At 38.1% G+C, this 15748-nt stretch overlaps 1 protein-coding gene across 3 annotated transcripts; it reads right to left on the bottom strand.

The window, feature by feature from the left end:
- Positions 1 to 817: 817 nt before the first annotated feature.
- tnnt2b (troponin T type 2b (cardiac)) lies at positions 818 to 8120 on the bottom strand. 3 transcript variants are annotated; one of them, XM_041980046.1, is made up of 13 exons: positions 7950 to 8120; positions 7773 to 7817; positions 7668 to 7675; positions 5588 to 5614; positions 5439 to 5460; positions 5240 to 5303; positions 5028 to 5144; positions 4810 to 4887; positions 4501 to 4602; positions 4303 to 4409; positions 4070 to 4160; positions 2719 to 2759; positions 818 to 1296 (listed from the first exon to the last, which is right to left on the bottom strand). In XM_041980046.1, the coding sequence occupies exons 2-13, from the start codon at positions 7799 to 7801 to the stop codon at positions 1257 to 1259; spliced, it is 726 nt and encodes a 241-aa protein (XP_041835980.1). In that variant the 5' UTR covers positions 7802 to 7817; positions 7950 to 8120; the 3' UTR covers positions 818 to 1256. The 3 variants fall into 3 exon arrangements, with proteins under 3 accessions (XP_041835980.1, XP_041835981.1, XP_041835979.1); XM_041980047.1 differs by having other exon boundaries at positions 4303 to 4412; positions 5588 to 5611; positions 7950 to 8116; XM_041980045.1 differs by having other exon boundaries at positions 4303 to 4412; positions 7950 to 8112.
- Between the last annotated feature and the right edge of the window lie 7628 nt (positions 8121 to 15748).

Genomic DNA, 15748 nt, shown 5'->3' with positions numbered 1-15748 from the left:
TTGGCATATATTTATGGCTTATTCCTTTGTGAAATGTCAGACTTAATGCAGTGCAAAAGGTATCCACCGTGGTGACGAAAACAAGAGTCCGATTGTGTAAAATAAGGTCTTTGAGCAAAGTTTTTACCATATGGTGGTGCAAAAGGTCTCAGAAAATGTTTCTATCAAATCATGATAACCACTGTGTTGAAGGGTCAAAAACTTCACTTTAACATAGTATTTGAGTTAATTATTAGTCTTTTATCACACTCAGTGGTTGAACTCAAATATTTCTCTAACATTCCACATCTTTTCACCTCCATTAACCTGGAAAATCTGGGAAATCAGCAACATGCTTATTGTGTAATATCTCATGAGATCTGAACAGTGTGAGCCACATAATCGACCCAACAGTCGCACAGATGTGGTCAGAGTTGATATTAAGATTGATAAGGCTGATAAAGCTCATCATAATCATTTAAATTTAAACTGATGAGCTATTATGTGCTCATATTTAATCGGTTAATGAAAACAAGTAATACTGCAGGATAACATAAGCCTATCTGGTGATTTGATGTAAAAAAAAAAAACACAAACAAAATGAGATTTTAGTCAAACGTCTGCCGACGTCTGCAGGTTTGAAATACTTCCCTGCCCCAACCCACCTGATTTAAGTGAAATGGATTCAACAGCTTGTTGTCAAGTTCTGCACAATGGCCCACGAATTTAAGTTCGGTTTGTTGTATCAGGAAAACGTCTATAACCTGCAGGGCAGTGGCCCTTGAGGACCAGACATTGAGAACCCTGCTGTAAACACGAGCCATACACCTTATTTAAACCTTTTATCCTTTTATTGGAGTGGAGATTAATACGTAAATTCACTAAGTAAAGGAATCACATGCATAAAAATAACTATTTCCTGCTTTTTTTTGTCTTTAATGTTCATTGCAGTCACAAAACCATTCTTACAAGAGGTAAAAGAGTAGCCTCACGTTTGTTTGTACTTCACCATCTTACAAGCTCTTAATAAGTTGCAACACATTGCCTGATCAGTCTACTGATGGAAACTGTCTACTGCTACACCTCTGCAAATTAACTCAGCATGCACGTGATTTTTACAATAACATTTTTAAGAGTGATTTTCGTGCTATTTCCAGTATTCTAATTTAGTTTTTTCAAGTTCAAGTTGTCAGAAAACATGATCATGCAGTTTTTATTCTTCCCAATATTCTGTGGATGCCTAATGTTTCCAGCGTCTCTCCAGCTGATGTCAGGTGTTACTTCCTCAGGCCTCGCTTGCTTCTGCTGCTCTTTGATCTGAGAATAAAGTTCAAGTCAGCAGAAATTTGTGGTATCATCCAGCATATGAAATACAAACTTGATGCTCATCTAGCGTGAATAGGTTAATTTAGTCTATCTCAATTGTAGCTGTAAGAATTCTTTTTGATCGAAGAGTTTTTAAAGAGCTGTAATTTTACCTTTCTGAGATGTTTTGACTGAAACTTCAGCCTGATAAAGACACACGTCGGATGACGCTTTCAGAAGCAGACTGAAGTTTCAGTCAAAACATGTCAAAAAGGTAAAATTACAACTCCTTAAAAACTCATTGTTGGGTGCTCATCTGTTGGGGAGGCAGAACCTGTTTGAGAGATCTGACCTGTGTTTCCTTAAAATGTTTGAAGTCTGGAAATGTAATAGTGCTGATGCAAATAAACCACTCTCTACCAGTGCATTTGATATTTAAATTATTTTCGGAAAATTCCTGTACCTGAAAGGAAATTGTAGTCCTGATAATGGGTTTATTGCCAATGACCTTTTATATCAAATATATTTGCTATAAAACAAACAAACATGCTTCTTAACTACAGTTAAAAAGCATGTTTGTTCAGGGGGAAAATGTTCTATTAAATGAACATGAAAATATTACTACTACTAAAGAAAGTATCATGAAATCAAGTTCTACATCCTCCTAAGATGAAATCCTTTTTTGCTTCTGATTCCTTACAACAAAGCAGACCACTTGTAACCTTCTAACATGGTGCAAATGAATGAGATGTATGAAAATGAATTTCCACTTTCCCTACAAAATCATTAGATTTTGTATCTGAATTTGAGTTGAATATTTTTTATTACTTATTTATAAAATTATTTTGATAGGTAAAAGCAAATTTTAGGGAAAATCCAAATGTTTTTGATAGATTATCTTGACTCCTTACACGTGCTTGTTCCTCAGATTGGGACCAAAGGCTTCAAATACCGAAGTTACTGGTAGCTGGTCTATCAAAACCTGGGTAAAGGTCAGAGCCCAACGTACTTCTATGTGTTCTTTTACATCCACATTGTCTTATTGTAAACAGATTATATCACATAGTATTTATGCAAATGCATGTGAGTTCCCCCACACCTGCTCTTTGTCAAAGCACCTCTGCAATGCTCATTTAGTGTCTTTTAGATCTGGTTGGCTGGGTTTATTCTGTAAATTGTAGCTCAGCTGTCAGACAGCTGGAACAAACATATTGTATGTTATTGATACCCTTTAAAAAAATGGAACTTTATTTGAACGTTGGCAAAGATTTATTTTCAATGTTGCTTTCTGCTTGTTCTCGTTTACTTTGTTTGTACATCTGCTTATCTTTATAAAAAATTGTGCTCTGTAAAATGTATGCAATTTAACTTCCTGGTTTTGTGAAGCCTGTCTTAAAATGTACACCATGAAAAGAAATGAAAGAATGGACTCACATTTTCTGGTGATCACTGACCCGGTTTCTCAGCACGGTTACCTGGGCAAAGAAGGGTTAAAAACCTCATTGGCATATATACTGTTAAAACATAATCTCTTATTTTGCCATGTATTTTATAAAAACAAACAACAAGCTGCAGAGAAACTGACTGCAGCCTTGATTAAAGTTTCTGACTGGTTAAAAAAAATTATGTCTACACCTAGTCTAGATTTGAAAGTGGCAGGGCCTGTGGTGTCTCAGATGTATTGTGGGAGAGAGTTAGATAGAAAAGGCCCCTATAACCCCAAGGTTTGGTATGTGGTCCTAGGTACAATCAGGATGTTGGCATTAGTGAGCCAAAGGGTACAGGAAGGAGTGTAGGGGTGGAGCATGTCCTTTAGGTGAGAGAGGGTTATAGAGTGCTTTATGGGTAAGCAGGAGCATTTTGTATTTGATGCAGTATGGAATAAGGAGCCAGTGAAGGTTTTGGAGGACAGAGAAGTTGTGGTCTCAGGAACGGGTGTGGGTGAAGAGTGTTGAATGAACTGAAGTCTTTTGAGGAGGTTGGTGGTAGTGGCATAAATGATGCTATTGCAGTAGTGGGATGTTATGAAGTCGGGAATGAGGGTTTCAGCTACAGGTAAAGAGAGAGAGGGGAAATGATGGGTGATGTTTCTAAAATGATGGAACTCTGTTTGAGTGTCCGGTCTTATGTGTTGGGTGAATGTGAGTTTAATATCAAAGATAATGCAGGGGACCCAGCAGTAGGGTGAGGGGGGGCAGAGTGGATTTTACAAATAAGAGATAGAAATCTTTGACTGTAGAGGTGAGGGCATAAGAACAAATGATGAGAATGTCAGATTTACTGGAGTTAAGTTCAGAGGAGAAGGTCATTGGTGACTTTAAGGAGGGCTGTTTCAGTGTTATGGTGAGTACCGAATCCAAACCAAAATTGTTCATAAAGGGCGTTGTTGATGAGATGGGCTTTGATTAAAAGAAAAGTTTTATTTAGGTATAAATTTGGGGCTGCTAGGACTAAAGGCAGCCTGCAGTTATACATTATATATATACATTGGTTCATTCCAAAGAGAGCTTGAAGATGTTATGGATCCTTTTGTCAAAAGCATATTGTGAAGAGATTCATGCATGGAGCACATGCAAGACAACCCTACAACAATGTGCAGCACATAAAATTAATGATTTTTTAAGTGCCACTTTGAGAAACTGAGAATGTGGTTATCCTGTATTTTACAAAGTCTTCATACGAGCTGTCATCTGTGTTCTTGTAAAAGTTTATATGTTTTGACCTGCATCCTGTGACCTGTCAATTTAGATACATTACAGGACCGCAAACATTTCAACACATCTACCTCATATTTCTGCTTTGTGTATTTATATTGAAGTTCAAACTTCTCTGCCTCTAGCTGACGCATCCAGTCCCACAATTCCTTTGCTTTTTCCCTGCAGAACATATTAGGGTAAATGGTTAGACTTTTATGTTATTTATTTGAGTGAAAGATATTTTGAATGGATCAAAAAAAGGGAGATGATTTTGACATGTAGACATAATATTTAGTTTTGGCCTCATATTGTGATTTTCTACCGGAGTTTTTCTTCTTTCAAGTGATCAATGTTTAGCTCCTTGCGCCGATCATTTAGGATCTTCCTCTTCTTTTCTCTTTCTGTTTGTTTTTTTGTTCCCGGCTGTGTCTGCTGGGAAGCAGTAGAGTATATTTAGTGAAACATATACAGCAGGTTGTGTGCCTGTATGATTTATTTCAGCAGTTAACAGAATCAATACCTTGTATCCAGTGAAACTCAGGTTAGACAGGATCATCTTCTTCCTTGCATCATCATCAGCTTTTTTCTTGGCTTCTTCTTCTTCTTTTCTTGCTTTCTCTTCCTAAAAGGTAAAAAAAACAAAAAAAAAAAACAAAGAAAAACACACATCACTTCTGCTCAGTAATATGTCTTGTTTTCTTTCAAAATTGCCTTGAAGTATAATTCATATGCAGGATAATCAAATAATTTGTTATAACTTTCTAAATTCTATGGCTCACACCTTCCATACAAACAGTGAAGCCTAGAAAATCTTCTTGCTTCCACTTACGGCTAATTTGTTCTGCCTTTCTCTTTCTCTCTCCGCTCTGATCTTCATCTGCTCGGCTCTCTCCGACCTGCGCTTCTCCTGATAAAAACAAAAATGGGAAATTTCAGACCCAAACTAATTCTTTTAATCTCAAAATGTGATTCAGTGGCTACACTTTTTGTATATATTGGAAACTTTGCATGTTCTATGTGCAGAGAAGGAGTGAAATATGAACATACAATGCGATCTGTGAGACTGACAAGCTCTTCTTCCTCCTTTTTACGCTTTTCAAAATGAGCTTCAATCAGAGTCTGGAGCTCATTCAGGTCCTTTTCCATACGCTTCCTGTGAATGTCCTGAAGTTATAGTAAGAAATGTGAGATAAAAAATGTGTCAAAACTCTAAAAACAGCTTGAAGCTGGTGATTTGATCAGTCCTGAAATGAACTCACATCAAAATCCACTTTTTCTCCATCTGGGATCTTGGGAGGTGCCAAGCCAGGCACGAAACCAGGCCTGAGGGAGAAGAGGAAAAAATGAAGAAAAAAAAAACAACAAACAAACAAAACAAAAAAAAAAAAACATTGGGACACTTTAAATCAAGGTGAACTGTGTTTGTGCTCTGGAAAAATGTTCAAAAGTTTTTCTTACTTCATCTTTGGCTTTGACTCCTCTTTATGTTGGCAGAAAGAAAAATCAAATCAACATTTTTTATTATTAATATATATATATAAAAATGTGGACTTTTAAGTATAAAAAACCCCACTTAGCATCTGTTATTTGTAATAAGTCGTTCATACCTCCCTCATTTTCCTCTGCTGCATCTGCTGAAATATCAGATGGACAAAAAGCCAAGAATTCACACAAAAATCAAGTTTCACTTATGGCTGAAAAATAATCCTTCCCTGTTATCTCCAGCATTTAAACTAAGAGCAGACTGTCGGTAAAAGAGTGCTGACATGTTGTCAGTAGCATTACGCGTGTTAAATCTGACAATGATGGACGTGAGAGTCACTCAGGAGTCTACAGGTTTGTTTTTCCCAGCAGACAAGACAGCTTTAGATTATCTTCACAGATAATTCATTAGTTGTCTCCACCCAAGTCTGCCATCAGTAACAAAGACATAATGACCTGATATAAAGCAATCATTTACAAAGACTGAGATATATGAAAGTTACAAAATTTTGAGCCAGAATATTAGGACAACACAAACTTATTTTAATCTGTTGCAGCTAATCTTTAAATTGCAAATATGTGAATAAATTCAAATTCATCTGTTTAAACTATTTACTATGTAAAATGCTCTTCAAGGTGATAAAAACTGTTTTTTGTAGCTCACTTAAATTTTCTAAGCTCACATCAGTGTTTATGTCTCTTACAATACAAGCACATATATACAGTGACCATTCCAACACATCTGTTTATAGCTAACATGCATATATATTAGTTTGAGCAGTACTACCTTCACCCTCCTCTTCCTCCTCCTCTACAACCTCAGTCACCTCCTCATCCTCCTCTGTGCAAAGCAAGCATGAAGTTAGCAAGCAATCAATGTCACAGTCTTGCAGGTGTGCATGTAACTCAGCATTTCTCCTATTTGAGAATATTTCTGACAGCGCCTTTCAAAACAAATATATTTTTGAGCAAAGAAAATGTTGAATTTGTGGTGTATCCTCTAAATATTATGTCTTATAATGTTGGGATATTTAAATATTCTCCACTGTGGTAACCTGTAGCCTTCTGGTTTACCTTAGTGTTAAGTGTGTTATATTGACTCCTCTGTTGAAGGAAGACTTATTAGAAATGGAGGCTACAGTAATGGTCACCTGCCAGGCATATATGAAAATGTTTGTTAAACATAATGGAAGAGAAGATTTGGATGTCAGTTATGTCCAGTAAAGACTTTTGCATTTTTTCTTGTTAAAAGCAGTTTAAATGCTGCATATCTATCTGACTATCCTCTCTGAAACTCTGTTTGGGAAACTATGACTCTCAATCCCTGGGGTCACACAGGGAAACTCGACCTCTTTCCACAGCAAAGACGGTAAGCCAACCTGCGTTTAGGAGGACCTCTAACAGGCATAAAAATGAAAGTGGGTATTGTGCTCTGGCTGCTACCTTCCCCAAGGTCCTCTATTGAGAACATTTGCTGACCTACATTGCTCACTAACAGCGACTGTACTCAGACAGGTGCTGCTTAGTTCCAGGATCAGCCAAGCTGTACAGACAGTATCTCACATAGACAGCCTTACAAAGGGGACAAAAATAGAGGTATGACCCTTTATCTCTTTGATGGCAACCCAGTTCATCATTTGCAATGAAAGGACAGATCCACTGGGATGATAACCAGCTTCAGACAAAGTGAGCTAACTGAGAGGACAAAGGTCAATCTTGCAGAAAAGCCAGATTGACAGCAGCTGCCTCTGCAGTGGCACCAACATGCCAAAAATACAGCAAGCTCTGTGGTGAAGCCAGTAGCTTAGCAGATGCATCGTGTTAACTAAGACTCTTTAAGTGCAAGGGTTGAGTGTATAAAGCAGGGAACAAAGTGACAGGTACACCAGTAAGTTTTCAAATAGTTGATTTGTACTTGATTTTATATGTTAAAACAGATTTAAGTTCTTGCCCTTCACTCCAAAACTAGAGGCAAAGAACAGAGGTCAGCTAGAGCAACAAACTTTACAATTACTGGTAAATAAAAGCAAGCATGACATTTTATAACGTACATCCATGCAGCATAACCTTAGTACACATGCACTTGTACTTTTTTACGTTGGCATGCATGCAGCTGCCTGAACCTGCAGCCTGTAAGCTACGCTGCAGTGATAAACGACCAATACTTATCTGGCTCCTGTCAATGGGTTCACCAAACTGACTTACGTTGTCCTCTAAAAGGAGAAGAAACAGAACGAAAAATATTTTGTGTTGATTAATGCCATCTACGGTGGCATCCATGTTAACACAGCTCCTTCTCTCAATACTCACTCATATGTGGCATCCTCTGTGTCTGACATGTTTAGGATGTAGCACCTAGACATACAGAGAAGTAAAATTAATAGTATTTACATCAGTCTGAACAACATGTTTAAAAAGAGAAGTTTATGAGTTTATGAGGAGTAACAGCATTGATATATTCAACTCTGTGAGAGCAAACAGACTTACCCAGATCCTGTGATGTGTGCTTCAGACTGGGGTCAGTGGGGAATTGTGTACTCTTTCCTTCTCTGTGGGCCATAAGCTTTTAAACCCAGTAGTGGATCACATGGCAGCAAGCTGCTCGTTTCCACAAATGGAGGCTACATACCTGCTAACAGATGGTCGATATCATAAGCTAGAATAGAAAAACATGCATTCTCCATGGACTTGCATTGTCTATTTTTACCTTTCCAAACCTCGATAGGAAAAACACAGGATTATTTCTCTCATATTTCCAAACCTGTTCCTGTGTGCACAAGTCTAAAGAAAGGTGTCACATTTTTTTTTCTTTTTTCTTTCTTTTCTTTTTGCTCACTCTCCAAACCGAATGTGTCATATATTAAAATCACTTAGCAATGTTCCCATAGCAAGCTGCCAAAGATTAAACTAAAATAAAAATTCACACCCTCAACTGGCTCCATCTTCTGTACCTCTCCTTTAATCTTTTAACTCTGCCCTTACACGCAGTATCTCAGCAGTAGCCTTTGTGACCCTGCCAAGCCTTTTCATGGTAACACTGTCTGCAGTGATGTTGTGTTGAACACCACAGTTGGGATTATGACTCAGCAGGTGTCTTTCATGATTTGAAGCCAAATTGTAGCTCTGCTTGCATGGCTGTTTATCTGGGAGTTTCCCCTCTATCTTAACTCTTTGTTCACAGAATGGTTATTGTTGCTCTGAAGACTTCTCTGCTCACTCTAATTGTCTAATCAGTGGAGGCAATTTTACGTTACGGCTCAATTCTTGTCGCAATAAATCCAAATAAATGCATAAATGCATAAACGCAGATTGCTATCTACAGTAGTAGCGGTTTAAAAGTTCCCATCCAAGCTGAAAGCCAGCCGAATACCTGCCGGCTTCCAGCCCAGTTCCATTCCAGTTCCAGCCAGCTGCCTTCCAACTTCCAGCCGCCAGAGAGGCCCCCTCCTTCTCCTGGGAGTGTCGATGTTTTAATCAAACTCCACCCATTCCTTGTAATATAGGGTAGACCCAGAAGATGGCGCTTCTCTCACAGACTTCTCATCGCCCGTAGTCTGTCAGGTTTTATCTGAATTTACACTGACCGGCAGAGGCGCCACTCAAAGCACCTCTGATGGCCAGTCACAATTCATAAAAATGCATAAAACTTAATACATAATCATCGTTTGACGTGGAATGTGAAATTGTAACATGCTTGTGCGCTGCCAATTGTTTTATTCAGAAATGAATGCTAGTAGGTTAATAAAACCTTTCAAATACTGGATCACAGCCCCTAGCTCTATTCTCAATAGGATGTATTTATCATACTGATTAATCTTTTAATATTAGCATTATTAACATAGACAAATCAGATTTGGATCAAGCAACACAGAATCTGTTTGAGGTAGCTAGGAAGGGTTATTTTATTCTCATATTATTTATTTCACCTCCATAAGAAGACAGGGCGACAGATAAAAGCCCCACGCAGGATCGGAGATAATTTCTTCCACTTCAATGTGTCTAATCGCGGGGGGACATCCAACACTCGCTGTGCTGCGACTTCCTGCTCGCCGGGAATCCCGATTACGTCACCCCTCCAGGTGGGCTATTCCCCGACACGCTCTGATTACCATTCCAAAAGGTACTGTATGCAGCCCCCAACTTGAACATGCGCCTTCTTCAACATTCGCACTTGCTCCAGAAAATTACCATCTCTTAGGCTCCTCCACCACCACTTTGACTGTGGATTGATACGTAAATGAGCCGCAATGAGGCAGCTGAACAAGTGGCCCAGTTTTGTGATTGTTGCACATTGGGTAAGAGTGGTCAAACGAGTCCAGTTTGTGTTGTCATGCTACCAGAAATTCAGTAGGCTAGTCGGTCCTAATGCAGTGAATTTCCATGTTAATGTTGCCAAATTCAATAGCATAGCAAGAGATGAAAAAAGAAACAACGATATTTCTTCAACATGTTAACCAAAATATTTACCTCTTAAAGCATAAACCAAGTATTTACAACAAGCAGTGTGCTTTTTAACGTTAACGTGTGCCATAGCCTACTGCACCGCTGTTCCTCCTTCCAAGTCTTCTTTTTTATTATATTGTTGTTTTATCATCTGAATATACTACAACAACACAGAGAAAATATATGAAAGTTTATTTTACGCTGGTATTTGCGCAGCAGAGTTTTCTGCCGCCGGATTTGTAGTCCAGGAACGGAGAACACAGCTGCTGCCAGGAAAGGTGGATTACATTTTGTTAAAGCACAGCAATCTCCGAGTAGCCTATTATAAATCTCAGTGGCAAAATAAAACACACTGGTCTGGTTTAGTCTTCACTCTGAAATGGTTCAGTCAGAGGAATATAAAGCTGTTTTAAAAATGTTGAGCAAGCTTAAAATAAACATTCATAGGCTATCTATGTGTTTTAGATTAACACAATGATAAAACAACAATAGGCTATAATAATGGAAAAGAAGCGGTGCAGCATGGCAATGATGCGTTAATGGCTCGGGTCGCGGGTTAAACATCAGTCTGGTTCGGATTTAAATGGAATAAATACATTGGTGACGAGTCGGGTTCGGGAGTCATTCTAACGGGTTAGAGCAGGTATGCGTAGCAAAACGGAACCGTGCAGGACTCTGCTCTAAGCAGTTCGGACTTGGTTGACCTGGAACCATTTGACAATAAAATCTGGAGCCATCCTGCAACGCGCTCGCTTAGGCGTCCAGTTAAACCGTGTTTATTCAACCAGTCCCTACTTCATTGCATTCATTCTTTCCTCATAGCCTACGTGCACATTTTTTTCAAGATTGTTTATGTCAGTTTTGTTTTGGAAAATGAAAAAGGAGTCTTTGCGCAGAACTTATAACATTATTCTAATCTTGCCACTTGCCTATTTTATTATTGTGTATTTTTGTAATAACATGTAAATTCACTGCATAGGAACCAACTAGTCTACTGAATTTTGTGTGACAACACTAACAGAACTGTTTTGACAATGCAACAATTACAAAACTGCGGCTCATTTACTTATCAATCCATAGTCAAAGTGGTGGTGGAGGAGCCTTGGAGATGGTAATTTTATGGAGCAAGTGCGAATGTTGAGGAATTTAGCCTTTGTTCAAGTTGTGGGCTGCATATATGCAGCCCACAACTTGGTATACCTTTCAGAATGATAATAAACACAACAAGACACACCAAACCAGGAGCTAAGACCACGAAGTTCAGCATCATGCTTATCTATCTTTGGCGTTTTTACACCAACATTTTTATACACTGGATAATGATAATAATTATCGATTAAAGTCACGGATAAAACTGCTGTTGTTAAAACACACCCATCTCTTACAAAATCTAAAATGTAAAACAAAAAAAACAACAAACAAAAAATCTGGATCACTGTAGAAATATCTTTATTCATTGCTGATCATCTGGCCATTGAAGCGTTTTTATTTGGAATTGGGAACAAATATTTTCCACCCTGTTATATTCTGTTCCACTCTGTTATGTTCCATTCCACCCTGTTAGTAAGGTGTTTTTTAATTTTTTTTTTTTTTACTAAAAACATTGAGGACTGTGAACCTTGTTGCACCATATTAGGAAGTGAGGAACATTAAATTGATTTTGCTTTTCTGTTCCCAGGTCAAAAGGAATGTAATTATCTCTCATTTGAAATACTTGATTATGCTTTCCTTCTTGCCTTTGTGGAAACAGAAACGTGATAATCTCTCACTTGAAAGCAAGCTGGGCGTACAATAGTGTGATGACGATGAAAACTCACATGACCAATGCTCAATAAAGGGTACATGAAAATGTGAGAAATGGTCAAAAGCACATATACCGTTTGTGGTGAGTGAAACTATACAGCACAGTCCACAAGGCTCTTTTCAAGCACACTCCTCCCCCCAAGGAGTATGCTTGAACAGCTAACGGCAGGTAATGGCTGTGTTTACAAATGTAAAGGTGCTAATTGTTGGCCATTGAATTGTTAATTTCAAACCGGGCAGCCTTTTGGTTGTACTCTGGGCATGGTAGAGGGATAAGAAATCTCTGGGTTTTCCAGTGTTAAACACTGGAAGCGTCGCCAGCGGTCTTTTGATGACCGCCAGTCACGCTACCATGCTTATAGTGTATTAAAAACTAAACGGCTGAACCTGGTATTTTAGGACTTTTATTAGATAGTTGTTGTCTATAGTTTTACCTGCTTACTTGTTTGGAAAAGTAAACACATCAATATTTACGAGCAGTTTAGCACGTCTAAACTTCCACAGAGCCGCTCAGGGAGACTCTTTCTCAGCCAAACTGTCGTATATCACGGCTATGGAGTTGTAATAAATGGCCGCCCTACTCTGCTTCTGATTGGCTGTAAGATCACAAACCCTGTGTGATGATAGGCTGCTGGTTCCTGTCATTCCTACCAGCCTTTGCGCATGTGCCTGCTTCAGACAGCGGGCAGGCAGCTGTCCCACCGCTGAGACACAGTTGTATGACGTTTTATCACGTTTTATCACTAGATCGCTATGAATAAAATCCAGGGACACTTCATTTCACAGTATAAACCATTTATTTACTTATCTACTTAGGATAATAGCACTTTGAGGCCTAATTCAGAATATAGGTTGGGCTGGGTCCGGACTTTTGTGATCCCTGCTTTACACATTATCAGTATTATGTTATTTTTACCTGCCGATATTACGTTATGATTTTGTCAATATTCAGTTATGCAGCAGCTGTATCAACCCCCACTGTGAATAACTTACGTTGCAGTCAAATGACCGCTGGCAGCGCTCCTCGGGATGTTTAGAAAGCTCGCTGCTAGTGACATTCACCACTTAGCCGACTTGAGGAGGTTGTGCTTTGCCTCATAACACCATTAGCTACACATGTCGGCTTTTTTGATACATTTATTTGACGCCATTTTCAAATCAAATCATTTTTTAAATGTTGGCAAAAATGCAACAAATGAGCGACACAGCTCATTATAAACTGTTTAGAGAGCAGCAAGATCAAATCACTGCTCCTCCCCGTGGACAAAAGAGGGATTGCAGCTGTTTTTTTACTTGGGCTGCTTAGGGGCAGAGCCTCGCTGACGACGTCATTGCGGGGGATTACATTACCCCCACAGACCTGTGAAGGATCGGCCAAGGATCAGTCAAGGACCAGTCAAGGACCAGTCAAGAACCAGTCAAGGACCCATCATGGAAACAGGGGAACTTTTAAACCGCTACTACTGTACTACCCACTTTTTTTTAATAATAGTTTTCATACATATTTCAAAACAGAACATTGCATAATACATTTATTTTGACAAAAAATCAAATGCGTATACTATAAATACAACACTATGTATATAATCAAAGTATTTTTTGCTGTTTATTTCATTTATTTGGTATGCAATTATGGACAATGTTGTGATATTCTTGCATATTCAGTATTACAGTCCATGCAGTGTGTTCTGTCTCTAGATAATTTCATGCAGTTGCAACTTCTTTCCAGGCTCAGTGATGCAACATTGTGTACCTGCAGTATTTTGCCATGCTTTGTTTCTGTGTGTATAATTAGCACCAAAAAGAATACACATTTAGTCATTTTTTTATGTAAGTTTGATTTGTTCTGGTTTTGCACAGTGAAAAACGAGAATAGACAAAATAATTTTATGTGTGTTCAGATTATTAAAGGATTGACAGAAATTTTGAGCATTGTTTGTCGGATTATTTTACCTTAAAAGAGAAACTAGAAAACTAGAAAAGCCCTAAATGAATCAAGTACATTTATCATTTAACACTTTGTCACTTTGTTATTAAGATATGACAGGGGAACGGACATTTTGCCCTACAAACATGAATTGTCATAGTTTTATGAATTATAGCTAGTTTTTGTCCATTTCCTATTATTTTGGGGTTTGAATGGATAAAGTTTAAGTTAGTCTGCTAACATCTATTGAAATGAGTGCAACAGGAGTTGTCAGGCAGAGTGAGGAAACCAGTTGATCTCGGTTTATGCCACCTTGCTCTAATTACATGAACTTCCTTCTCCAGACTGTTTTGTTTTAAACTATGCCCGTCTGGTTTGGCACCTAAGTTAGCAACAACCAACAGAAAGCCCTTTGGCTAAATGAACTTAACCAGACGGACACTACTCTTCACTGATTACTTGTTTAACCGAGTTTCCATCATAACCACAAGATTTTGAACAAACTTTATATGATCTAGTTTTATAAAAACAACTTTTAGATCCACCTTTTTAATCATTAGTTGCCAGGCTAAAACCAGCTAGCTGAAAAATGTCTGAAACACCAGAGGACACTAACTTTGAGCTGACATTGCCATCTTGTGGTAGAAATGAAAACATGCAGGGACAGACAAACAGGTTGTACTGAGGGGTGATACCACATCAGACTTCCAACTTGGAAAGAAGCTGCAATAACATCTGACAAATATTTAGGACCATCCAGAATGTAATGAGATTACAACATTAAAAATCTGTTTCTGCATCATTTTAGCAATTAGTCTAAACTGAGGATAAGCTCTAGACTACATTACCATGAATGTGTGAGGAAAACTGGGATGAAGTTTCATAAAATATTAAAGTTTAAGCAACCCAAGTTTGATGGTGAATGTTGCAGCTTTTTTAAGCCGCATGTTACACTGTTGTGGTTTGTTTCTAGCAGTGGCATCACCTTGCAAGACATCCTCTTCCTCATTTACTTAATTTCCTGTCATTTAGCAAAAAATCTTTTTCATTGCAGTTTTATTTGTCAGTGAAGGTGGAAGAAACTATTGATGTGGATTTTTACTTGCTGGGACATGACAGATGCTTGGTATGGTAAAATATCCTCAGGCAGCAGACATGTTTGGGCTACTTTTGGCACTTGCCAGTGTTGTGTAGGCCAGAAGAGGATCAGCTGTCAGTTACCAGCCTGGGTCTCATGGGTCACATGTGGTCCAGATGTTAGTTGTTGGTCTGGGTGTGGATTAAGGCAAGACTTTTCTGGGCCAGAAGTGGTGGCTAAAAAGGGAAGCCTGCCTGGACATAGAATATGGCAATTTTATTTGTGGGCCACATGTGGTGGTCATATGGCTGAGCTCTTTTTCTTGTTGCCATTGCCAACATCTGTTTCAGTCTGTTGCTTCTTTTGCTGGCAGAAACATTGTAAACATTAGTTCCACCTAAATTTCAGTTTTTACCCCAGACTTACAGAGTTTTTAATAAAATTCAATTTAATTTTCACTATAATTTATCAACTCTAAATGCTTTCTGTTATGCCCATCAGCTCAAATAAAATCATCATGGAAGAAAGAGATTTTATTTTTTTTGTTTGTGCTTTAACTGTTCACAGAAATCCAAAGAACTATATTATCAAGAGTCTGCACTTATATGTTGTAGCTTGAAACGATGATGATGGCCAATAAGGTTAATCATTTATTTCAGACCTCTTAATGTTTTGTTGCAGATTACTTTTTATCTAAGACTTCAATTTCGAAATATAAATATAAACTGGAAACAGAAAAGTCAATTTTCAAAACAGCAGACAAAGAAGAATCTTAACATTTTCTTTGATGGTTATGCTGTTTGGGGTTTGCTATATCGGTTATTTTTTTCTTTTCTTTTTGTCTTTTTTTTTGCTGTTATAACAATTGTTTTAAGCAGAAGATGCAACATTGTTATATTTTCAATCAAAAATGATCATTTATAAAACCAGCTAATTTGGTCTGCATGTCTGACATCAAACTAAATAAAAGTTGGTTTGGGCCACACGTAGAATCTGACTTGCCCCCCCCAAGGTGACAATATAATGTCAATATGT

The sequence above is a fragment of the Melanotaenia boesemani genome, chromosome 3, assembly GCF_017639745.1.
Source record: "Melanotaenia boesemani isolate fMelBoe1 chromosome 3, fMelBoe1.pri, whole genome shotgun sequence".
Lineage (NCBI taxonomy): Eukaryota > Metazoa > Chordata > Actinopteri > Atheriniformes > Melanotaeniidae > Melanotaenia > Melanotaenia boesemani.
The sequence above is the reverse complement of the archived record's forward strand: the minus strand, read 5'-3'. Positions and strand labels throughout refer to the sequence as shown.

Coding starts and splice junctions, on each gene's coding strand:
- tnnt2b (XM_041980045.1), bottom strand. CDS start 7,801: ATGTCAGACACAGAGGATGCCACATATGA. Junction 5,145..5,239: donor GAGAAAAAGTGGATTTTGAT/GTGAGTTCATTT, acceptor CTATAACTTCAG/GACATTCACAGGAAGCGTAT. Junction 4,888..5,027: donor TCAGTCTCACAGATCGCATT/GTATGTTCATAT, acceptor TGTTTTTATCAG/GAGAAGCGCAGGTCGGAGAG.